The sequence below is a fragment of the Carettochelys insculpta genome, chromosome 5 (genome assembly GCF_033958435.1).
Source record: "Carettochelys insculpta isolate YL-2023 chromosome 5, ASM3395843v1, whole genome shotgun sequence".
Lineage (NCBI taxonomy): Eukaryota > Metazoa > Chordata > Testudines > Carettochelyidae > Carettochelys > Carettochelys insculpta.
In genome coordinates, this window is record NC_134141.1 from 43,128,545 (window position 1) to 43,155,273 (window position 26,729).

Here is a 26,729-nt window from a genome sequence, read left to right on the forward strand (position 1 = left end):
TGTACCTCTACCCTCTTCCCCTTCATATTCTTCCTTTAAAACACACTGTTCCAAGACACCTGTAAGTGATCATCATTTCATCTCTCCCCAGAAGTGCTAGCAAAAGAAATAAACCTCCAAACCTGGACCTATAATAAGTTATGTTCTGGACTTCATGGTTAACAATTACTTGCTTTTCCTGTCCCTGGTGTGCTTATTGCCTGTTTAGATCATACTGTGAGCACTTCAGGGCAACAACCTTTTTTCTGTATTTGTTTCCTTTGCAGAGGTAAAGCACATAACAAAGTTTTTATAGCATGTTCTTCCTCTACCACTTTACCAAAAACCTCACTGGGAAATCTTAACTCTCCTACAGCAATAACGCACTAGCTGATTTTTCAACTAGATTTTTCTCTTCTGTTCGTAACAGAGAAATATGAATGTCTCAAAGCTGTACTGAATCAGTGTATTTGCCTTTTCTGTACTGATGCCAGCAGACCGTGAACACTTTGGAAGAGAAAGTTCAGTCAATACAGAGCCTGTGGATTCTACTCTTCTTAAAAATCTCCCTCCTTGTTTCCCTACTTTCCATAAAAAACAAAATATCCTCACTCTTCCTGCATATTGTGGACAATCCCTGACCTGAATAATTACAACAAAAAAGCTTTATTCTTAAATAACATCACAAAGATCTTTTAAAGCAAAATGGAAATGTCTTCCTTTGGCAGACAGCCTCTATTAAAGTTCACATCTTTTAAAGATAAAGCCTTAAAATCAGGCTGAAAACAAACTCCCATACTTAGAAGTTTTGCAGTTCCCTCAGGCAGAACCTGCTGAAACATTGTAGCATATGAAATTTTTGCTGCAAAGGGAATTTTTAATTAAATTAACTCTGTAATCTAAACAAACTTGCGTGCCACATGGTTTTCTTAGTACATTAATGTCCATTGTTTCAATTTGTGAGTCAATTATTTGGAGTCAGTTTTTCCTCTCTTCCCTGTAAAAATAATCACTATGGCAAAATACATTTCTGGGATCTTTTAAGGTATGGAGTGAACTTCAGGTCTGAGGTTTGTCAAGACAAGACATCTGGGAAGTTGTCTTTTAAAGGTGCCAGGTGGCCCAAAGTTCTTGCTTAGCTGGATATTTCCCCAAAGGAAAGGAGTTGAACCAAATGGAAGGAAAAAGCAGTCAAGTAGCACTTTAAAGACTAGCAAAATGGTTTATTAGGTGAGCTTTCGTGGGACAGACCCTCTTCTTCAGACCATAGCCAGACCAGAACAGACTCACGAAAGCTCACCTAATAAACCATTTTTCTAGTCTTTAAAGTGCTACTTGACTGCTTTTTGTTTTGATAGTGTATAGACTAGCACGGCTTCCTCTCTGTTATTATTCAAATGGGAGGAAGGGGGCCTATCTGAAGTCATAATTTTCTGCTTTCATCTTGTTCCTCCCCCTCGCCCCCGCCTGCCCCATAGTGGGTGGCAAGGCAAGACGAATGATGGATGAAACTTCATCGTACCAGAAATGTCTAAGGGATGGACTTCAGTTTCAAGTTGGGATAGGAGGTTCCCTGGTCCGCTAATGAATGGGCTTTTTAAAAAACAAAACAAATAAGCCACATTTCTTGAGAATTTTTTTTTACTCTCCTCCTGTCTGTGTCCTCCTCCTCTCACATTCCAGCTGCATAAAGGAGCTGATGATAAACCCTAAAATGAGACCTAAAATCTTGTGGAGTGTTTGCTTATTCACACAAGCTCTCTGTTCCCACAGCCTGCAGGCAGGGGTTTATTATTGCTGACTTTTCAAACTTGAGGTTCGCCTTGTGCACAATAGATTTGGTCCACCCATATATAATTGAAAAGTATACTTTGCCAGATTTTCACGTTAAAGAATATAGTATAATATTTGTTTGTGATTTCACCGAATCAATTTCCAGTGAGATTGAAATGCTTTATTTTTAATATAAATTCTCAATATATAATGTTCTTTATAAAGTTTAGTTGTTTTTTTTCCAGTACGAAAGAGGTAAGGAGTAGATGTGATTATCATTATTAAACTGAAGTCCATAAAAATACAAACATTTACATCTGGCAAAATTTTCTACTAACGTGTTTTGTTTTTTTTAAAATGGATAAAAATAGTTTTAACTCATCATTTTAGGATCCTTTTAAATTTGACTCATTTTTCCTGGTTGAAGTAATAGCCCATGAATTAATAGAAGGCTTCTTGAAAGACCCTGAGTGACAGCATTAGAAATTACCCTCAGATAAGTACTTCTTTTATTTGTATGGTTGGCTTCAGACAGCATTCAACAGCCTCAGGTACTATTTCATTAAAAGAGATGCATTGATAAGTACATTTTACATATTATAAAGATATTATATTTAAGTGTGTATGTTATGATTTATATTTTGTGTCTCTTTGTACACACATAATAAATTTCGGAGTGGTAGCCGTGTTAGTCTGGATCTGTAACAGCAACGAAGGGTCCTGTGACACCTTATAGGCTAACAGAAAAGTTTTGAGCATGAGCTTTCGTGTGCACAGACTCACTTCATCAGATGAAGTGAGTCTGTGCTCACGAAAGCTCATGCTCAAAACTTTTCTGTTAGTCTATAAGGTGCCACAGGACCCTTCGTTGCTGTTACATAATAAATAGACATAGATACACTGCATATATTTCCACCATTCAGCTCTCCTTGTCGATTGGCGGGGTTGTGTAACATGCCACAGACCAAGAAGGATTCTTAATCATCAGTTGAAGTGTCAGGTATAGAGTATGTATCTTTGAAGACAGTGGTGTCCAATAGGAATTCAAAGATCACCACACTTGTGGTTGTTGTCTTTCCATATTGCCCCATTATATTATACAAAATTTCACAGAGCCAGGCCTTCCCAGCCCCACAGCCCCCATGACTCTCTAAATAAAGGTCCTTCCCCTCCCCCAGAGCCAGGCAATCACAGCCTGCCCCAAATAAATGCCCTTCCCCTCCCTGTGAACCAAGGACCCCCAGTTCTCCCCTGCTCTATCTGCCTTCCCCACCACGCAGGCACCCCAAGCTTCTCCATTCTAATTCAATGCTGGCAACTCACCAGAGTCACCCCAGTTGCCACCACTGCCACGGTGCACTTCTCCCAGCAACCGGTGAGGCGTGTGCGCGGAGTGGGCAGATGGTGCTCCCCACATGTGGATCTCAGGAGAAGCCACATTTAGAGGCTCCAAGAGCTTCATGCGACTGGAGAGCTGTAGGTTGGCCACCCCCGTATTTGCCTCAATGCAGTGTCCTATTCGGCACATCTGGCGAGTGGTGAAAGTATTGGACACCCTTGTTTTAAGCAGCTAAGTCCCTCTGGAAACTAGTCAGCTATGTCTGCTCTGGAGAGTTTTGTCGACAAAACCCACCACACGTCCCCACATGCAAAATGTGTTTTGTTGACAAAACTCGGTACTTCCGCCAGCAGCATTCTGCCTCTCCACAATGATGAATAATCTGTCAACAAAAAAGCTGTGTAGGTGCTCTGGGACCCAGCTGTCAACAGACAGGGCTTCAGGTTCAGTGGGCAGGCCTATTTGCTGAGCTTGTGGTTGGCCATTCAATAGAGAGAGCGGCTGGGTGGTCTGGCTGCTCTCTGTTGACAGAATAGATTGCTCTTTCAATCTGCTTTTGTGTGTGGACGTGATCTGTTGACACAAGTTTTTCCAGAAGATCTCTTCTGACAGTAACTTCTGTCGACAGATCACTGTAGTATAGACATAGCCGTACTGTTTCAAGCCTGTGTCTCTTCATCTAATGCAATTTATTACTCACCTACAAGATCATCGTAGACAGCATCACAACTGCTGGGATCTTCTTCAATGCTCCTGACAAATTTAAAGAAAAAATAGGGTTTCTATACTGTAACTTTAAGATCCGTAAGCAAGGTATTTGGTGGTTTTTTGTTTGTTGGTTTTGTTTTTTTCCCCCAGGTTGAACATGGGCACATTTAATTGTGATTTAGTATGTTTTGAAAAATAAGTTGCCAAATGGTCCTAGAACAACTGAGGCTTACTCATTGGTCTTTCATAACTTATGATCACAGAGACAGTGATATGTTGGCACTGCTTTTTGCTTTAGTGACATCTCAGCAAAACTCAGAGATGAAATGTAAATTTTCAAACCCCCATGGGCATGCATGTCAAAGTCAATTTTGAGTTTCTGTCCTTGTGTTTCTCTCTTCACATTTACTCAGAGGCACTATGCAGCTGAAAGAATGTCTAGTGTCAGCTTCTATTAAAATGCAATGGAATCCATTCCAATTATTATTTTGCCTTTTAGTATTGGGAGTTTTTTTTATTATTATTATTATTATTTTCTGTGGGACAGTGTTTTGGGTGTTATTAAATATACTTGTTACATATATGTGAGTTATGCAGCATGAATCTTCACAGGAATGACTATAGGAATTTACTTAGGGATAAATTATTTTGTATCAGAGTCTTGCTAATGCTATTACAGAATTATACTCATCTTGCTAGTACAGCTTTTTCCTTCATTTCCCAGGGTGCCTGCTTTCTGGAAAACTCATGAGCTAGTAAGAGGCATGTTTCTCACCTCCTTTCCCCAAAAGCCTATTTGCTGAATCTGGAACTTGTCCAGAGCACTCCTTCTATTTACTTTTATAGCATTTATTAAGGTAGTATCTGAGTGCCTGGTATTCCTGTGAAATACTGCTCCCATTTTACAGAGGTGGAACTGAGGTGTAATAAATGACTCAGGAAGTCTGCAACTGAGCCAGGAGTTATATTTAGATCACTGGAGTGACAGTCTAGTGCCTCTGTCTATTAACCATTCTCCCCACCAAGTTGTTCTCAGTTTGATTCTGATGATTCAAGAAAAAACAAACAGATTTATTTGGACATAAGCTTTTGTGGGCTGCAGATCACTTGGTCAGATGCATGAAGTGGAATGCTCACTTTAGCAGGGATTTACACACACACACACACACACACACACACACACACACACACGGAGTGTTACATGACTGTGGAGATGTAGCCCACATCCAGCAATTGATAAGAAGGCGAGAATACCAAACGGCTGAAAATTACCTTTTGTAGTGAACAAGCCGTTCCAGGGCTTTATTCAGACTCCGTCTGTTTCAGTAGTAATCAGAAGGATTAAATAGTAATTCATTAGCTCAGATAGCTAGATGTGAGGTTCTCAAACAATGGATCAGGACCCCAGAGCGGGTCATGACCCATTTCAATGGGGTTGCCTCTGGGCCTCAGCAAGTCTGAAGACTAAGCCCCACAAGCCAGGACTAAGGTTAGATGCCCCCGTCCAGTGCAGAAACCCTTAGGGTTCAGCTTTAGAAAATTTCCCCTTCCCCTTGCCGCCCAGGGCAGCAGGATTCACATGGCCTTCATCTTCAGGAACCCCTCCAGGGTAGCAGAAGGGAGTCACAGTGCAATGAAGTTTGAGAACTGCTAGACTGGAATTACAGCTTTAATTGTTCTTTTGCTGCTCTCTGCTGGCCCAGCTTGTCCCCGATGAAGTCCGTGAACATTTGAGAGTGCCCAGTATCTTGCAGGATTGGGCCCTAAATGAGGAATTGTACTTTGAGTTGGTGTCAGGGTCATCAAGTATTAGAACCAGGCAACTGGTGCAGTTTTGTGTTGAAGGTTTGGAACAAACTGCATTCTCCTTTGGATTCCTCGCGGCCAAAAGGTCAGCTAAGACACAAGAACTCTCATCAGTGACTTGTAGATTTGAAGAAATCTAATCAAGTCAGTTAATTATTCCTCAGTGAGGTGGTTAGTAAATAAACTCACAGCAGTTACTGACCTTTAAAAATGGCAACTTTTGCTCCCTGTTCCGACTTGTAGCAGAAATGCTTTTATAGTAAAGAGGGGTTATGTTTTTATTTTGGATTTTGTTTGCAGCTCAAGAGGTTTATTAGAACGCCAGAAATCCCTTCCAAGCATGTGAGGAACTGGGTCCCTAAGGTCTTGGAGCAGCGACGACAAGGCTTGGAAATGTACTTACAGGTGAGCTCCCCGTCCGCGGTGTGTGTGAAGAAGCAGCTCTCATTTTCAGAGCTGCCCAATTGTAAGCACTGGATCTTTTTAAAATACATCCGGATATAAAAGACCTGAGTGTGCTGTGGCCCTAGAGGAAAATGGATGACTTGGATTTTTTACGGACTAGGTCCCCTCTTTGTACCTTCTGTCCCCTTGCGAAAGAGGAGAGGATTTAGCAGAACAAGGCAATGGGGAATTATAAGAGTATGATAGAGATGACCTGTATGGCCCCCACTACATTCACTTAAATGCCTGCTATGGGAAAATAGTGCATATCGCACCCCTTTCCAATGTAAAATTTAATAAAGTTGTGGTCTGTTGCTTAACATGCGTCCCTTTGTCTCTCCTCTTTCACAGGTGTGTCTGGATCAAACGCTTCCTTTCTTAATTGGCTTGTACACTGATGTAGCAATGAAGTGTTCTAAAATACCGCAGGTCTAGATAGCCAAATCCGTGAAGCGAAATCTCAGCTCCACTGATGTCAGTGGCAGAACTCTCAGGTTATGTCAACAGGGCAGGCACTATTTTGAGATACGGTGGTATCCCGAAATAGCTGCCCACATCTAAGAAATGTGTCCATTGTCTGAAAAGAGTTTTCGAGGTAATGGGCGCGTTATTCTGGCATCCCTTGCAGGAGGAGCACAGGGACACCTCAAAATAGTGCTTTATTTCCTCAGAGTGTGCTGAAATAGCCTATTTCAAAATTGACTTGAAATAAGTTGCTCAATTTGCCTAATGCAAATTGTGTAGCTTATTTCAAGGGTCGGCTGTTGTGTAGACATAGCCTTATTGTTTTCGCCGGGGCCAGGACTTCACCCACTGTTAACAGCTACACTAATAAATTACACATGGCCTTTAGGAGAGCTGTTTAAGCTGGCAAAAGGCAAAAACATTAGTTACATACTGACAGTAGTGATCATTTGAGGCTTAGATAATGAATGAGACTTTCCCTAATCTTTGCCTAGACGTTCATTAATTGTGGGAATTCCTAATGCAATGGCATACTACTTGAAACAGTCACTATGTAGAAGTATCGGAGGGGTAGCTGTGTTAGTCTGGATCTGCAACAGCAACGAAGGGTCCTGTGGCACCTTACAGACTAACAGTAAAGTTTTGAGCATGAGCTTTCATGAGCACAGACTCACTATGTAGAAGTAAAGAGCGCCTGTGGTTCAGATTTCTGAAATCTGGGAGAAATTTCAACCAAGTTTGGGAGGTGGGGAGAGCAAATATCAGACTTTAATTTCAGAGTATCTCTAAAAGGGAAGAGCTTTGAATTGAGGAGGAAAATGCAATTTAAGTTGCTTGTTGATTTACTCTTAAACCAATTCAGAAATTTAAGGAATGGTTTTCAGGCGTGGGCATCCATATAATAAAGACGAATGAACGGCTGCTCACAGAGCTGTGGGGAAATACTTTTTCTGATTCAGATTATTTTTTTAAAGAGAATAGATGTTTGGTTGTAAGCAGACTGTTAGGCTCATCGAAGATTTTTTAGTATTCTACAACATTTCTCTCATTCTTTCTTTTCACCGTATTTGTGATTCCAGAAATAGCAAAGGAATTTAGGCAAATTACTTGAGTGTATGTGTATGTGCAGAGTTTGTGGGATTACTTTGAACATTCTTTCCAATAAATTGTTGCTATCAACAATGGCAAAGAGAAGTGGAGTATTGCTGATCCTCTTGGTATACTTAGTTCTCCCTGTGAATACGTTTGCGTAACCAGTTTGTTTTCCCCCCCGTATTAATGGATTATTTTGTTTTTATCAAGCTCTTGTTCCTGAAGGAGTTCATATTTTTAGAAACTAGTAGAATTGTTTATTAATATTGATAGTGGGAAAAGATCAGAGAACAATATATTGTAATTCTATAACACAATAGTTATGGTGTTTTACTATAGGGGAGATGCTGTGAATTTGTTTATGTATAGAAATGTGAGCTGCTTAAAATTAACTGTCATAGAATATTACTCTTTTGTGTTTGATTGTGTTTGTGTACATTTTTGAATCGGGAGAGAGATGAGTGAAATCATTCCCTTTATTTCATTGCTGAGAAATTTCAAAGAGACTATCACCCCCTACTGGAGGAGTTAACTAATTTACATTTCTGCTTATAACATTATCTTTTTGGTTATTTTGTCAGTAATGGTGATGTGCAAATGCGTAGAAGTAAGAGAAGAACACCCCCTTCATCTTCATTTGAAATAGGGATGAATGTCATGTTTGCCAAAAGGAAACAAAATTGATGAGGAAGGAAATTTTCAACAAGATATGAAAGAAATAAGCTGAATTTTAGTCAACTAACAGCATACTGAGGCCCTTAAATAAGTGGCTTCAAAAACAGTGAGAAGTCCCATGGCACCTTATAGACTAGTTTTGACAGAAAAACCCTCTCATGTAGATGTAGCCTTGGTGACTTTACGCCTCATGTATAAAATGAGGCTACTAGTACTTCCCTTTATCACGTTTTGTGTGGATACTTCATTGTTCAGTTCATTCAGATGCTATAATGATAGGGAGCCATAAATACATTCAGAATGGCAGTACTTCTGTATGTTAACTTGAAGTTAGTTCATGTAGTTTAAGGTCACCAGTGTTACCGCAGCAACCAGCCCACCTCACTGAAGTTCCTTTCAGACATTTCTCAGCCCTTGAATTTACTCAGAAAAAGAGTTACCATAGTCACAGTGGTCATAGCTATATTCATCAGCGCAAGCACAAAGTAACTGCAGGTTAAGAGAAAGCAGATGCATTTGCCCACGCACAGGGCTTGAGATTTTCTGAACAGTCTAGACAGATACTTATGAGCTACATCCCAGTATTTTCCAGAATGTGGGTCTGTCCTTTAAAAAAGATATATTGTGTGTGATGTGTATATATATGATGCACAAAACAATACAGTCCTTTCTGCAATTGATAAAGAGATTTTAAATAACATATGCCAACATGTCTGCAGCTAAGGATGAATTATACATGATTGTTCATTGTTAGTATTATTATTATTATTTATTTCCCCTGTTCACTGTGTTAGAGACTTTCTTTCAGAAAAGACCTACAGGTGAAGCCAGGATCTGAACACAGGATGTTATGAGAGCTTGATTTTTTTTAAAAATTGTATTAATTAAACATATCTGAAATAAGGGGGAGGATACTTTTCTTTCTTGAGGTCATTTGTATAACCTTTTTTCAGGAAACAGTTCAAATGCAGGTGAAAAATGCAGATACAGTTTGCAAACTGGACCTGCAAAAGGGAGCTGGAGATCCCTTTGAAAATTGGAAACCAAATTTGATTTCAATTGATGGCTCTGTTGAGGTGTGCCAACAAACTGTGAATCAGAGTATTAAAGGTAAAATAAATAAATGCTATGTTTTGATAAAATGTATAGAAATGTTGTTGTATGTGAATGGAATTTTTAAGTGTTTCAGGTTGTACCAATATTAATCTGAGATAGTTAATTCTAAAGCTCTTTCACTGTTTTTGTTTAAGTATAAGCACCTAACTAAGAAGAAGATTGAACTGCCTAAAAATATTAAAAAACTGCACAGTGTCCGAAAGGGATATTCTTTGGAAACTGTTTTGGATTGTAAATTTAAGTACTCTTTGAGAGCTGATACAGTTTTCAGCTGTCAACAAGGAGTAAGAATCCTCTGATTCCTTAGCATGCAAAGACATAATTGTCTTTCTAACTTGTATTTGAGAAAGAACTTCGAAAGTCTGTCTTTCTACCAGGACATGGGAATTACTACAGTTACATGTTTTGATTTAGGCTGTGCACTCAGGGTGGCAACAATAGGTGAAAACTACTTACTTTTTAAAAAATCCCTCTCGTCTTGGTGGATTACGTTGGCAAGGAAAAATGTATATCTTAGATTACAGTTGTGCCAACTGTGTTCTTCAGTTAAATACACAGAATTATAAAAAGAGATATTTCTAAAGCTCAGTGGATTCTGAGAAGTACGATGGTTTGTATAAATGTACATTTACACTGGAGTTTCAAAGTAAAAACAATCCAATTTGCTGTTTTGAATTGTATAGTAAATATAATTTGAATCCATCTAAAATGACATCACTAGGTAATCTGGTTTTCAGGATATTTTATACATTTATTTCACAAATGTCTTGCAATCCTAGGCTTTTAGGTTTTTTGGTGGGAAAATTGAAAATATTTGAAAAAAATCTTAAGGATTTATTCTTATTTTCTCTTATGCCAGCTTTGTTAATTAATGTCAGAAACCTATTTCTAAAAAGAATTCAGGAGAACTCTATAATCTAATCATATAGTTAAAATAAAAAGATATGATGAATGACTGTCAAATTCACATTCCAATTTGGATGTTTTCATGGGTATAGGATTTAAACATTGTAAATTTCATGATTTCATCTGTTGTAGGGGCTCTGTCTCAAAAAGGAGTTGTGGAGGGAAAGTTGCAAAGTTATTGTAGGTGGGGATTGCTTTACTGCTACCTGTACTTCTGAGCTGCTGCTAGCAGTGGTGCTGTCTAATTTCTGGGCAGCTGGAGAATGCTACCTGACATCTGCACTAATGCTTGCAGAGCTGGGACATTTGTGAGCAGACAACACTCTGACCACCCACCCATAAAGGTAGCACAAAAGTAAGTGTGGTAATACCAACCTCCCAATAACCTTGCAACCTTCCCTACAACTCCTATTGGAGTCAAATCCTCCAATATGACAAACTCCCCGGTCTTTCCTGTGTACTCTGTATAGTTTAAGGAAGGGATTTTCAAACTTCATTGCACCATGACTCTCTTCTGGCAACAAAAATTAAAACATGATCCCAGGATGGAGAACCAAAGCCTGAGCCCTGCAGCCCAGGATGGAGGGCCAAGGCCAATGCCCAAGCCCCACTGCCCTGCACTGTGGGGGTCAAAACTGAAGCTCTTAGGATTCAGCCTCCAGGCAGTGAAGCTTGGGCTTCAGCTTTAGCTCTACAGCCAAGCAAGTCTAAGTCAACTCGGGCAATCCCACTGAAATAGAACCATGACTCACTTGGAGTCCTAACTCATAGTTTGAGAACCACTGGTGTAGGACAAAGGAATGCAAAACACTAGATTGCATGGAGAGGGACCAGATTTCATGGTCCACAACATGTTTTTCATGGCTGTGAATTTGGTAGGACTCTGTATGACCCAGTAAGGGCAGCTTCTAGCCCATTAAAAGATAATATACCCTTCTTTCCAGCGCTTTTTCCATCTGAAATTTTCCCAAAAGTCTCAGAGGAAAAGTGTATTAAATATATTAACATGTCCAGAAAAAGAGCTTTTACATTTTTTGCACTTGTAACTCTAAAGGGGTGGGCTTAGATTTATCATGAGTGTATGTACTCTTTTGCTTGTCAAAATGGACTTCACCAGTAAGACAACTAATTTTCTAGATGTAATTAATTGTCACTCACAGTTGCTCTCACCAAGAGGCTGTGTTGCCGAAGCCTTTATGGAAATGGAAGATTTGCTGATGTAAACATTTTTTCAGCCTCAGGACAGCATGCCAGGAAAGTCATGTACTTTGTGTTAAAAATCTCTGGAAGGGCTGGAGTTCTTCAGGGCTTGTAATACCAATTTTAATAGGAATTTCAATCTCAAAGATATTATTTTGAGTCATTTAATGAAGAAGAGTGTCACCCTCTTTCGCTTCTTACTCTGAGAAGAAGAAAGCTCTAATTTTGGTTCTTTTAAAATCTGTTTCTCATTGGATTTGATTGTGAAGAAGAGCTCTCCAGCACTTGGTGAGCAATTTAATCAATCCTGCATTGCCTAGGAGATCTAGTTGCTATTGGCCATTTAAGACAGCGCTAGGCTCTTCTGACAAGGAAGAAAGTTAATGCCTGTGATTGACCTATAGTGTACTATTCATGTTGAGCAAGAGTAAAGGTTGATCTATGCACTATATAGAAAAGTGATCTTGTCCATCTCTTCCAATGCATGATTGTTCTACATATTACATTTGCTAGGGCTTTGTCTGAAAGGAGAATGAGTATTTTACTACTACTTTTGACTGAAATACTGCTTCATTGTCGTCTTGATTGCAGAAAGCAAAGAAGATTCCTGAAAAGAACTGAGTTATTTTGAATTAAGCCCTTGTGCTTTAGGTGGAGCATAGGTCATCTTCAAGTCTCCCCCACTTTACTTTGTCTTGGGACTTGGGACTTCTAACTGACCCCAGGAGTACCCCAATTGTTGTCATTCCATCCCAACAGATCTTCTCTAGGTTGTCTGAGGTCTTCCTCTTTTGTGTCTTCTTTGCGGGTTCCGTTTCTCTGACAGGTAGCCTGTATCTGCCCCTTTTCCTATTCTCTGCCTTTGATTTAGGAAGAAAAATATCTCTGAGGTCAACTCACAGTGTTAAGTAGATGTCAACCTGATCTCTGCACAGGCAGAACAGAAACTGGAATGTTCTTTTATGCACAAGTGAGATGGTCCTGAGGGAGTGGGGTTGTTGTACTTCTAGATAGTCATAAAGGACCAGAAGCAGCTTGTTGGGCTCCCCATAACTGGAACAATGCTCTGACATGTATACCTTAATTGTATTTCAAACATTTTTTTAAAAGTTGCTCACCAATATCTGTAGGGATGGAAAGCCTGTGAACCTGTGTTGTGGAGTGATGTAAAATATTGGGGAAAAAATAAAATCAGATATGTTTATTACTTCTACCCAGTAAAAAGTATCTTAAGCATCAGAAATAGGGTACATTTATATTTAGGGAAGAGTCAGCCCACTGGTGGTTGATCTTCCAGGATTCAGTTTAGCACACCTGAGCCGTGTCTACACGTGCACGCTACTTCGAAGTAGTGGCACTAACTTCGAAATAGCGCCCGTCACAGCTACACGTGTTGGGCGCTATTTCGATGTTAACATCAACGTTAGGCGGTGAGACGTCGAAGCCACTAACCCCATGAGGGGATGGGAATAGCACCCTACTTCGAAGTTGAACGTCGAAGTAGGGCACGTTTAGACAATCCGCGTCCCGCAACATCGAAATAGCAGGGTCTGCCATGGTGGCCATCAGCTGAGGGGTTGAGAGACGCTCTCTCTCCAGCCCCTGCGGGGCTCTATGGTCACCGTGTGCAGCAGCCCTTAGCCCAGGGCTTCTGGCTTCTGCTGCTGCAGCTGGGGATCCATGCTGCATGCACAGGGTCTGCAACCAGTTGTCGGCTCTGTGGATCTTGTGTTGTTTAGTGCAACTGTGTCTGGGAGGCGCCCTTTAAGGGAGCGGCTTGCTGTTGAGTCCGCCCTGTGACCCTGTCTGCCGCTGTGCCTGGCACCCTTATTTCGATGTGTGCTACTTTGGCATGTAGACGTTCCCTCACAGCGCCTATTTCGATGTGGTGCTGCGCAACGTCGATGTTGAACGTCGACGTTGCTAGCCCTGGAGGACATGTAGACGTTATTCATCGAAATAGCCTGTTTCGATGTCGCTACATCGAAATAAGCTACTTCGATGTAGGCTTCACGTGTAGACGTAGCTCTACTGGCATTAAATTGAACTGTCATGGCACTGCCATCAAGCCCTGTACTCCTGGCACTCTCAAGGAGGAAAGGACTGCATCGACCTGCTGCAGTGTAAATTGCAACAAATATAGATTTTAGAGATATCAACATCAGCTAGGCAATTCTTGTAGCTGGATTTGCATATCTAAAATTTATTTTACTTCCTAGTGTAGACCTGGCCATATGATAGATCGTAGCAAGGATATGAATACAAAAATGTTCAACCATTGGAATCTTTTCTTCTATTCCTATGAGAGAGGATTTACATCTCATGTATTAACTAGGAAGTAGTCATATCCATTACATTTTTCCTCCTATGCTGAGACATATACTCCATACTGATTCCAGTTCAGAAGAACATCCCAGTTTCCCAAGGCACATAAGCATGTGATTAAGATGACCTTTAAGCCCATTTCAGTTGCTTTAAATGTATGCCTGAATGCTTCGCTATCCCAAGTTTGTCTCCACGGAATGGGAGGCTCGCTCTCAGCTGCAGTGTAGACATAGCCTGTGAGGCAAAGATTAATGGTATTCCCTTTCTGTCTTGTCAGTATTGTTCATAACCAGCCCTACAGGTCTATGAATGATCTTCCAGTTAAATTAATAATGAGATGAGATTTTTTTAAACATACTCTTGATAAATTTTCCATTAAACAACACGAGTTGTACCTCCCTTGTCTAGCAATCTGGGGACTGGTCAGGTCCCGAATCAAGGAATATTCCAGAACAAGGAGATCAGTGCCAGCCCATCCACTGCCGCGGGCTGCGGTGCTTCACAGCAGTGGCTGTAGAGGGGCCAGCATTGACCGAGCGGGGACTTGAGAGGCACTCAGGGGGAGACCCAGTGTGACTGTGGAGTCCCACAGTCTGGGTCCAGGAACACAGCCTTTCAGGAGCATGCCAAGCCCCACATCTGCAGGCTACACTTCTGGCCCTTGGCCATGGAGCTCCGCAGCCATCCTGGTCTACCCACAAACATTCGCCTCCCCTTTCCCATTCTCCTGCCTCCCTCGCAGAGTGTGAATGCCACAAATGAGCTAAAACGACAAGAAGTCCTGTGGCACCTTATAGACTAACATATTTTGGCGCATAAGCTTTCATGGGCAAAGATCCGCTTCTTCAGAGGCATCTGACGAAGCGGGTCTTTGCCTATGAAATCTTGTGCTCCAAAATATCTGTTAGTGTATAAGGTACCACAGGACGACTTGTTGTTTTTGAAGTTACAGACTAACTCGGCTACCCCTCTGATACTAATGAGCTATTTTCAGCACTCCAGAAGCTCTGGGTGAGGGGATGGGGAAGAATTGCTGAGCTCCAGGGCCCGGCTTTTCCCTGTGAGTGCTCCAGCCCAGGAGCACCCATGGAGATGCCGTACAGCAGAAGCATGAACTATAGAGGTCCATCCTCTAGTTACAAATCTGGTTTTTGTTTCTGGGATGTGAATTTGTTTTAACATTAGATGCCTGTCTAATTTTATTGAATTTTGATCTAATTTTTTAAAAGGGTAGGAAATATAAATGTTGAATCTTGTGAAATACAGTTTAACTGCTATTGTATCTGGAACTCTCTATTATCTGAAAAGAGGTTGTGTCACCCAGTATCTATTAGTCACATTGGAAAGTCCCTCAATTATCCAAAACTAGTCAATGCTTTCCTCCTGTAGCCCCTATTTAGTCTTCAGTAATCAAGATGGCACTGTACCTATAAGGAGCTTTAGAAGCAGTGATATGGTAAGTCTAAAGTGAGAAAATGTTCATTGGCCTCATTAAAGACTGTAAACAGAGTGTTAAATAATATTAATGGTTGGGATTGTCAGGGTTTAACAGTACTTTCCTACTACAAGTGATTTTATTGATCGATACAGACTCAATATAACAGGGCAGATTATTCTGCTGATTTTATCGAAACTTTAACTAAGTTTGTTAGTGCACCACATATCTTTAAATAGATCTAGATGATGATGTAGATTACAAAAAGCAGACCACCATCCATCTTTTTTTGATCTGTTAATAACTTAAATCCATCATTGTTGCTACCAGCTGTTTTCAGATTCTGTTGTGCATACCTGTTTCTTTGGCGCTTTTTATAGAATCTTGCAATTGTTTAGATGGTTTTCGTTTTAAAGCAATATGCTGGCAGATACAGGATCTCTTATATGCTAGAGGTAAAAGATATGATAAAAATAATTTTACTGATAACATAAAGGACGCATATTTATAAGACACGTCTTTCCAGAAGAGAAGTTCCTGTCTTTCTTTCTTTCTTTCTTTCTTTCTTTCTAAAGGTGGCAGTGCTTTAAAGAATTATCTTCATTTGAGAGTGACAGTGCTGTTTTAAAAAGTTGTACTATCACCATGTAGTTTGTAATTCATTGATTTTTTTTGTTTCTGGTCATATTTTACAATAACCTCTGATTTGTTGTTCATTATACAGACTTGGGCTATGAAAAGTTTTTCATTGCTTTTTGTTTTATTTTGCTTTTTACTCATCTTTCAAGCAAATCTTGTTCATTAAAAAGGAAAATTTTAATTAAAATTCAGAACAACTTTAGAGGCAGTTCTCATTTTCTTTCCATCCTAATGTTACTAGTTGGTGTATAAAAACATGGTAAGAAGCAGTCCCTGCTGTAATGTTCTTGCACTTTTAACAGACAAGACAGAGTGTAGGAGGCAAAACAGAGAACTCAGAGGCAGTGTGTGAGGTGTCCAGGGGGTCACATGCATCTCCCATTGCTTCCAGCGAGTGCGGGAGCTGTCCTGCCTCTCTCCCTGAGCAGCACAGCCTGAAAGCAGCATGAGCTAGAGCAGCTCATGCTGCTCTGGGGCTGCACCATTCTGGGGAAGGGCGGGGAGCAGGGAAAATTGCCCCTGCAATCACTGAAAGCAAGGTGGTGTTTCTGCAGGAAGAGGCAGGTGGGGATGGAGCAGGGGCAGAGAGAGGGTGAGGAATGGTCAGACCAGGGGTGGGGAAGGGTGGAGCATAGACAGGGTGGGGCAAGAGAGGGACACATGGCTGGTGTTCCCCCAGAATCCCTGCACCAGTCACCTCTAAGAGAAAGGATCTGGTTAAGGCCACACAGCATGACAGTGGTAAAGGCAGGAATAGAACTCAGGTCAGTTCTAAAGCCAGTACAGTCAAATGATTGCTAACTTTTCCTTAGTGCGTCTCACTCAACAAAATTCAAACATTTTGTAATACTGCTTCCACCTAGCTATGAACAAAGGGTGGGTGTTCATGAGCTTTTAGATTGAAAGTGACCATCCTGCACCTTCGAGAGAGGGAGAGAGTGTGTGTGCGCGTGTGCGTGCTGGGGTTGAGGGTGGTGGATGGGGAGTGTTTGGCTGGCTTCAGGAGTGAAGAGCAGAGTGCTTTATAGTTGGGGCAGGGTGTTGGGGGAAGGCTTCTAATTTATTAGTAGACGTCTTCATCGTGGTTAACCCCACGTCCAGCGTCTTCTGTCCTTTAGGCATAGCCAGACAATCCAGGCAATAAGCCAGGCTGCCTCCCATTCACCAGTGTGTACAACAATTAACAAATTTGGCTGGAGAAAAATGTTTTCAAGCTGCATTAATGCAGGAATTAACTAGTTTTCTCCATTTTAAGACAATCTGATTACGAATGTACATACTTTAATATATGGGTTATATTGTCTTTTTGATAAATACAGATTGAACCTTTTTAGTCTGGCACCCAAGGAGCTTGACCAGTGCCGAATGAAAGAATTTTCCAGACCACGGGAGTTCAGTATTGTCTAGCACAGTACCAACATTTCCACTTCTTACTGGGCTCTCAGAAGGTAAACTACAGGTAAATTACAGCTAAATAACAGCACAGAACACGGACAGCCAGGACTGGTGGCTGCAAACGAACTTGATGAAGCCATGGGAAACTTGGCCACACCCATGATTAATGGTTGTCTGGCTAACTAAAATCATGCTGGATCACAAATAGGTGCTGCACTAGAGAGTCCCAAACTAGAGAGATTCAGCCTGTACCTAAATTCCTGTTACTTCTTACTTATTTAAATGGTCCTTTGCAGTGGGAGTTTTTTAAAACTTGAACTTTGCAGAACAGTTTCTAAGTGAATTACTGATGAATGGGAAAGTTGATTTGCTAGTTAAAAAGTTGATTTGTGCATGTATAAAACCATATACTTAATTTTTCATTAAGGCTAGTGAGTAGAGTATTTCATCCTTTATTCTGCAATTTTAACACTAGATATTGTATGGCTGAGGAGAGCTGGGACAATTTGTGAATATGCATTGTAGTGTTTTTGTCCATAGGACGCTGCCTTGTTGAGTGCATAGAAAGGACTTGCTTTGAGGATAAGTCAGGGTTGTACAGTGAAAGTGGCTGTTGTCTGTAAACGTCCTGCAGAATTTGTGGCAGCGACCAGAGGTTGTGCACTGAGTGAGGCCAGGGGATTGCAAGGGAAAGAGAGAATGGCCTTGTAGTTGAGGCAGTTGAATGGTACCCTGGAGAACTGGATTCTGTTGCTACTCCTGCCACATGTGAAGCTGGGCAAGTTACTCTAATCACATTTTTACAGGTTGTCCTGTTAACTGTGTGTTCTTCATTTTCTGGCTAGCCAACTTGAGACCCTGGGATGTGATTTGCAGAAGTTCTGAGCCCTCACAGCTTCTGCTTAAGTGAGCAGGAGCTGTGCTGTGAATATATTAAGCTCTCTATAAATGCCGCATACACTGAAACTCATATCCGAGGTGTCACAGGTAGGGCTTCCAAAATTTATGGATACCTTTGACTTTAATCTTTCTCTGCCTTAGCTCCCAATCAGTAAAATGGAGATAATCTTCTGTCACCTCACAAGTAGACTGTGAAGATACATTTAGCAATGTTTGTGGAGTACCCAGACGCTATAATCGTGAATGCCACAGACACCTGCATGCTAAAATCAATAATTCTGTCTTCAGAATGAGATTTGAATAGTGTGCATTGAACACAGTCAAGCCACACACTAAAAATTGAGGAGAAAGCAAAATATTGCTATTCATTAAGACTATATCTGCACAGCAGCCCTGTTTTGAAATAAGCTGTTCAGGAGTAGATATTCCAAAATAGCTATTTTGAAATAGTGCTGCTACACACTGGGACTGTGTCTACACTACAAGCTAAATTCAAATTTACTAATATCGATTTTGTAACACTGGAGTTTGTGTTCAAATTTGACCATCCTCACCTCCCCATGTTCTCCTCACAAAGTCAACTTATTGCTGCCACACTCAGTTGACAAACATCGACTGTTGCAGTAGTGCATTGTGGGTATGCTTGCTGGTCTTTGAGCTCATCTTCCCACATTGCCTTTTCCCCAGTCCCCTTCTGTGGTAAGCAAACATCCATTTTTCCCATTGGAAAGAAGGAAAAGTAGGGCATCCATGAAGATGGAAAAAAAGTGTACAGAGATGTCTTTCTTCTGTAGCTGAATTCTCAGTGTTCCACCCTCCTGTGATTGCATCTGATCCCTGAACATGATACAGGGACCCCAAAAAGCTTGAAGAAAGAGAAGATAGGAAAGTTTTTCAACAAAGAGAGTTGCTGATAGGGAGAGTCTGTGGCTTTCCAGTGCACAATAAGGCTTCTGTGCAATGACTGTGTTCTCATCTGGCCATCCACTGAGTGTCCCCCCACTCCCATCATGGTATCCAAACCCTGAAAATAATGCAGGGACCTGGACTGTATTCTCAGAGTTAGAAGAAAGAGGGTGGTAGTAATGGGATGTGTCTGTGACCTGTAAACTGAGCGCTTGTGCAGCTGTGCTCAGGAGAGATTCCAGCGCCACCCATCTAATTAGCAGAGTGACCACAGCTAGCTTTTTTTTCTCCTTGTGGTGTATGTTTGCACATGCTTTAGTGCACATAACAAAATTTATTCTTCACATGGATGGAAAAAATCTGCGCCTGGATGGAAGAGAGTAGAGGAAACATGGTCTGTGGCCTCCCATTACCGCACAGTTGGCTCAGCAGAGGACATGTGGCTAAAGGAAAAGCAGGAAGTTGAACTAGGGATGGGGATGGAGCTGGCCTGTTAGTGAAGAGAGAAAGAGGATAGAGATGGCCTGAAAAGGACAGAGCTGAGACAGGCTGTGGCTGGCACCAGAACTGGGCTGGGAGTGGAATGGAGCTATGGCTGGGGGGGGCAGAGCTGGGCTGGATAATGCTCCCTCCCCAGTTCTCATGGAGTCTGGCCCAAAGGCCACCATGCCTTGCCCTAAAGGTTCCTCCACAGCCTCTCTCAGGGGTGGGGGAAGTGCTCCACAGTTTGGGAACCACTGGTTTAGCTAAATGACTTCAGTTTTTATAAATTGTGATATGACTTTTTCCAGTTACTCGTCAGTGGCCATTAATGCCATTGATAAGTAACTGAAAGTGAACAAACTGAAGTTTGTTCTAGTCCACATGCGAATCCCATCATCCAGGCCTAACAATAGCCTCAAATAGTAGAAACGGGTAAAAACTCTCACTTTTGCGGCACAGTCCCTCTCTTCTACACCCCATTACCCTGGCCTACTGTATTTTTATCTAGTATATATTTCTTGATCTACCAGTAAAAGAAAAAGTTTGCACAAATAAACCCAGCTTGAAATAGAACTGGAACCTTTAATTTCATTAACTACTTTGTAAGTGGTGAAGATTAATGTGTATATCTCTTGCTAATTCTTTCCAATTACTTAGTTCATATAAATTCCCAAACCTTGTTAATTATGCTGAAGTCAAATGGTAATTCTTAACAGTATTTCCTCAACAAGGGAATTTTCCTGGCGTAACCTTGCCCTCTTATAGAAACTCTCAGCCGATTAGGCGCTCTGACGCTAGTCCATTCATTTTCAGCTCAAGCCTAATTGCTGCCGACTGACTGCCACAGGTACCCTGGCTTTCATACATTTAAGGAATGCAGGTTCTTGGGAGAACAAATAAGGAAAGATTAATTGTTTGTTTTGTTTCTTCCCAAGAGAAATGTGGGTGGTTAATCAAGAAAAATAATTTCTTCTGTTGATTTGCCTTATTTGGGGAAAGGATAATTGTATAAAGGAAAGTTTGGAACTATATATTTTGTAAGAAATATTGCCATTTACTTACACAGGAAGCAAAGATACTGTGAAATAAATGTAGCACAGCATTGAAATTGATGGGGATGGTTCACATTTCTCAGAGTAAGTAATTTGGCTGTTGGGCTGTTATTTGAACCAATATCGTTAGGTCATATTGTCATTTGTTTTGCCTGCTTCTTTGGAAATCTAATCAGGGAGACAATAGTAGGAGTAAAAAACACCACTTTTCCAAATTATCCTTAATTGCTAGAGCACAGAGCAAGCTAAACACATTGGTGTTTCCAATTAACGAACCTGTTCCAAGCAGGCACCATTAAATCTATCTTTCCCAGTCTGATAAATAAGCTATCAAAGAGAGGAACAGATTAATTGGGAGCAATTAGTTCAAGACTTAGTATAAAAGAGTAAACCAAAGTTACTAGTGAATGCAAATTTTACATAAAGAAAACAAAGAACATTTTAGTACCTCCCCCCGCCTTAAATCCCTCTTTCCAGAATGTTCTTGTGTAGACTGCACAGAGAGTGCCACCATTAAGACACGACCTAGATATTTCTCCCTTAACACACTTTATGACACTGTAAAGAAGTGAGTTTCAGTCATTGCTCTGTGCCCTGGAAGGGCAGGGTCAAGAACATTACCAGGTCCACCTCCCTCGCAGCTGCACACAATTCCAACCCCCTTTGAAAAGCCGGGCTCAGGAGGGCAACTGCCCTCTTCTGCCTGTTGATGAGCCTAACTCCAGAAGGAAACTGTGTCACTGAGGGGATATGGAACAGGCAGCAGCTCCAGCAAATAACAGACATAGAAAATGACAGATTTCACAGTTCAGGCCTTGTAACAAAAGTTATTTCTTCATAAAACATCTAAGCTTTCAATAGGCCCATTTATTTTACAACTTCTAATCAAATTTGTAATGTTCACAGCATGGCTGACTGCAAACATGGTTTGGATCTTTGCACAGCATGGTTAATTTGCTGTTAAGTAACCAGTGTAGCTAGTCAATATTATACCCTTGCTGGGGTCGAGAGTCGCATGCTTTTATTTCTGTTACTTTTTTCATACACTGGATTTTGTTTTGGTCTTTTTAAATTTTACTTTGCTTCTTCTACATGAGCATAGTTAGGAAACCCTGTTATAGTAATCGTCTGGCAGGTCCTCCTTCCTTCCAGCTGTGTGTTTGGGAGGATATCACAGATTAGTATTGCTTTTGATGTCACTCAGCACATATGTTCTCTTGGCACTCTGTCTCCAGATAAATTCCCAGATTTTCCCAGAATCTACTGATAGAAACATGATTAACTAGTATGGTGAGCACTGATGGATAAACGTACTTGTCACAAAGCTGTTTTTTACAAAAAAGCTGCTGTGTTGTGTGACATATTAGCTACGTCTACACGTGAAGCCTACGTCGAAATAGCTTATTTCCATGTAGCAACATCGAAATAGGCTATTTCGATGAATAACGTCTACACGTCCTCCAGGGCTGGCAACGTCGACGTTCAACATTGACATTGCGCAGCACCACATCGAAATAGGCACTGCGAGGGAACGTCTACATGCCAAAGTAGCACACATCGAAATAAGGGTGCCAGGCAGAGCGGCAGACAGGGTCACAGGGCGGACTCAACAGCAAGCCGCTCCCTTAAAGGGCCCCTCCCAGACACAGTTGCACTAAACAACACAAGATCCACAGAGCCGACAACTGGTTGCAGACCCTGTGCATGCAGCATGGATCCCCAGCTGCAGCAGCAGCAGCCAGAAGCCCTGGGCTAAGGGCTGCTGCACGCGGTGACCATAGAGCCCCGTAGGGGCTGGAGAGAGAGCGTCTCTCAACCCCTCAGCTGATGGCCACCATGGCGGACCCCGCTATTTCGATGTTGCGGGACGCGGATCATCTACACGTGCCCTACTTCGACGTTCAACTTCGAAGTAGGGTGCTATTCCCATCCCCTCATGGGGTTAGCGGCTTCGACGTCTCACCGCCTAACGTCGATTTCAACTTCGAAATAGCGCCCAACACGTGTAGCCGTGACGGGCGCTATTTCGCAGTTAGTGCCACTACTTCGAAGTAGCGTGCACGTGTAGACACGGCTATTGTGGACATTTGGATCAGAAGATTTGTCCTGTTGCAAAATGTGGCTGTACTTTTAGTGTAGACAAAGGCTTGAGGGAGAATTCCTATAGTTTATTCCATTTGGAAAGTAAGAGCTGAGTGTATCCATAGTCTATATGGACTAAAGAAATTATTTTTTTTCTAACCAGTTTTATAAAATTGTTTCAGCTAGCATGGTCAGGCTGTCAGTGTGAATAGGGTGTAATTTTGCTGAACAACTTTATAAAATCAGTTGAGATTAGAATTTAGTGTCCAGAATGGATTTTTAAAATGCTGTGTGTAGGTCCAGCCTCTACAGGCAGCGCTGCTGCTTGAAACTGTTTTTAAAATCATTTCGCTAAAACATCAGTTCCTGTAGTGCAGACAGAGTTTCTAAGACTAGTGTTCAGGTAGAATCTACATGTTGTTCCATGCACAAAACTCCTCTTTGTGACACCAGTGCATCCTTGTTGGTTGTGTCTGATCTAGGAAAATCAATATGACCCTCCCTGTCCACTGTGGAAAAAAGTTGTCCTAGTGAGGTCATATGGTTAATGGAGGTCATCCTCCATTCCAGATATCCTCCTCATTTGATCATGCAGTTCCCAACTGCCTGTCCATAACAGAACATATGCTTCTGTAGCATCCCTCCTTCAGACTTCCTGTCCAAGAAACTAACCTATTGAAAGGTACAGTTCCCTATGCTACAGTGCATGGATACAATGAAGAACAAGAAATGATAATGAGAGATTTATAGGATGTAGGGCTTGCCAGAACCATTATGATAACTTAATATCACCTGCACAGAACAGACCAGAGAATTTCACTGAGCAATTCATTCATTGAGCCCTTGATGTCTGATTGAGCTAAAGGCTGTCTTTTGGAAAGACACATGCAGTTTTGTTTTAAAGACTTCAGATGATGGAAAATTCACCCCATCTCCTAGGCTAGTTAACAGATGGTTAATTACTTTCACTGTTTAAAAATGTAAGCCTTACTTCTGGAGTGAATTTCTCTAGCTTCAGCATCCAGCCATTGGATCTCATTATGACTTTGTTCTGCTCAATTAAAGAGCCCTCAGCCATTATAAATCTTCTCCCCACATGTATTACTTATAGACCATGATCCAATCACCTTTAAACATTCTTTTCAATAAGGTAAATAGATTGAGCTTCTTAGATCTCTGAGGTAAAGGCAGATTTTCTTGACCATAAATCACTCTTGTGAACCTTTTCCTATTTGTCAGCATCTGACAAATCAGCCTCAAACACTAGAGTTGTGTGCATTCTGGTTATTATTTCACTAGTGATATAGCTGCTCTGCATTCTAGAGCTTATATATCCGCCAATCACGTTATCATTCTCACCACAGCACTGTGCTAATGCCCCCTCCATCCCACTGAGTATGAACAAATGAGGTAAAAAGGTACAATTTGGGTTCAGTTTCAACTTCCGAAAGCTAGTAATTAAACCAGGGACCTTGGTGACAGACTTTCCATTGGGGAGACTGCAGCACAAATCACTTACATAGTCCTTTGCCTGGGAAACAGACGGCCAGAAACTGTGCCACCAACAACTCTAGGTGGAGAAGTGGTGACTGGAACAGCCAGAAGATGAGGATACACTGTTTCAGTGAATCTCATCTTCAGCCTCCTTTGGAGCAACAAGTGGAGATTTAAGTTTCTCCTCCCTCCCGTAGGAGGAGACATGTATGGTCACCTAACTTTTGGATATTGTTTACAAAAAAGCTGTTGCTAGTTTTCAATATTTAATGTCATCTCTCTGTTAACCAGTAACATGCAGTTTAGGATATTGTAAGTATTCATGGTTGACCAAATTGATTTTAGTTAAAAATGCTAATTATTTTATAAGATTAAACCCACCATTTGCTATCAGAATTAATCCTTGGTTGGACAAGTTGCAGCTCCTTAGTACTAGGGACATGGAACCTTATAGAAAAATGAAAGCAGTTACTGCAGAACTTCTGTGATAAATGGAGTCCTCTGACTGATGCTGTTCATTTGTCATCAGCGCAGAAAAAGGTTAATAAGCACTCGCTGGTCAAGTTATGTTGGCCTTTTTCACCAATAATTGCATTGTTCCATGTCTTTATCAAGAAATCCCTTGCTAGCAAGTTTTGGGAGGGACTTGTGTCAAGGAACAGAAGCTACAATGAAGAACCTGTGATAGAGCTAGGATTACATTGCTCAGTTCATTGTGTAAAAATGTGTCAGTTTGCTGCCCAAATAAATGCCTAGAGTGCGTAAAACATGGAGCAGAGTGACCCCAGAAGAAAAATCAATTGCAATTCATATTTCATATGTCTATAATTGCTTGTGAAAGCATGGCAGCAGTTTGTTTATAAGGCAGCTCTCCCTTATTGTGGTTTGTTTCTTGGGGTTTTTTCTTCTTTCTCAGTGGTCATGTCCTTCATGTACTCTGTATTACACTGATCTGTTACACAAACTAAGCTTTTCTCTTTTCACATTACCACTCTTATTGCTGATGCACTGTGCTGTTTGAGCTGGTGAACTGAACTATAATCAAAAGCATACCATGTTGTAAAGTACAGCAATTTTGCTTTGAAACTCTTGAAGCTTTTTTCTCTCACTTTTTTGTTTGTTTTCTTGTAGGTGAGGTCCTATCATCTGTAAAATTATTAATTTGCTAATGTTTTAACTGAATCCTTTTTTGCGTGTGTGTGTGTGTGTGTGTGTGTGTGTGTGTGTGTGTGTGTGTGTGTGTGTGTGTGTGTGTGTGTGTGTGTGTGTAGCTTTGGTTTTTGAACAATTTCTCAGGCAGGTAAAAAATCCTTACAGGCTGCTAATTTAAAGTGAGAATTTTGAAAGTGTTCTCCTCTTTTTTTCTTTTCTATTTTTAAAAGATGTTGCTGTAGGATTCCTATCCCCACGGTGGACTGAGATGTCATAGGGATAGAGAAAATGCCGCTCACTTTATGGATTACTGTTAGGTCAACAAAACTTTGGCAGCATTGATTAACTTGACAGTGAGTACAGCAGTACATTTATCACTTATGGCTGTGCTGTAGAAAATCTAATAAGAGGCAAACAATTCCCTTTAGAGCAGTAACAGGTTCACTGTGGCTAACGGTGCATGCACTGGAAATTTCTGCCTTTAAATTATACCCTTGCTGCTAGTTGGGTCATTGACTCAAAGCTACTGCACTTCCACAACCATGTTCTATATTATTAATTTGATCAAAATCATTGTGTTTATATAAATGTGGTTCAACTACCGTTGTACCTGTGCTTTTCTTAAGTTTATATTTTTAAAAAAGAGAGAAAGAAAATGATTCAGTCCAAACCTTATGCGGAGGAAATCAGAGATGGCTCTTGTAATTCTTAATGTTTGCATTCTTGCAAGATTATAACAAAGAAAATTTGTAATTTCTGACCAAAGAACATTTAATTCACAAAACGGGCTCAGGTTTCAAAAAACAGTTCTTAATTTAATTAGTTGTATCAGTTGATCTATTGTAAGTACATATATAAAGATACATTTATATATGTGCACATACAGGTTTTATTGAATTACCAAAGTCTTATTCTCAATAACAAAACATTCCATACAGTTTTGTTTTGATTAGTTTCCTAGCAGGACACATCTCACTTCTCTAGGGTTTAGAACTAAACAAGTGAGGGACTTATTTTTCTTTTTTTCTTTTTTTGAATGAATGATATGTGCTGGTTTTTGTAATGAAAGCAGTGTTTGAGTCTATTAGTACAAGTTTATTTCTGATTATGCGCTTCCTCTTCTATTTAGTGTTATTCAGCTGTCTTTTATTAAATCTTTGAAAAGTTCATGGAGGCTGGATTGAGACTGTCTTTACTATTATAAGAACATACTCTAGGTCCTCCTTTATAAAAAGGTCACTACGATATTTTTTAGATTTGTTTTCCTTTTAGATGGCAATCCTCTGAAATAATTAGACTACATATTTTTCTTACATGCAAAAGTAACAAAGGTTTGTTACTGTCTAGGGTACAAACATTAATA

The 26,729-nt window shown here is 40.7% G+C and overlaps 1 protein-coding gene across 1 annotated transcript in view; it reads left to right on the forward strand.

The window, feature by feature from the left end:
- SNX24 (sorting nexin 24) overlaps positions 1-26,729 on the forward strand; it is a 142,507-nt gene that overhangs the window by 79,615 nt on the left and 36,163 nt on the right. Inside the window, exon 3 of the mRNA XM_074995005.1 lies at positions 5,906-6,010. Coding sequence (XP_074851106.1) covers positions 5,906-6,010 — 105 coding nt within the window. The remainder of the gene's footprint in view (positions 1-5,905; positions 6,011-26,729) is intronic.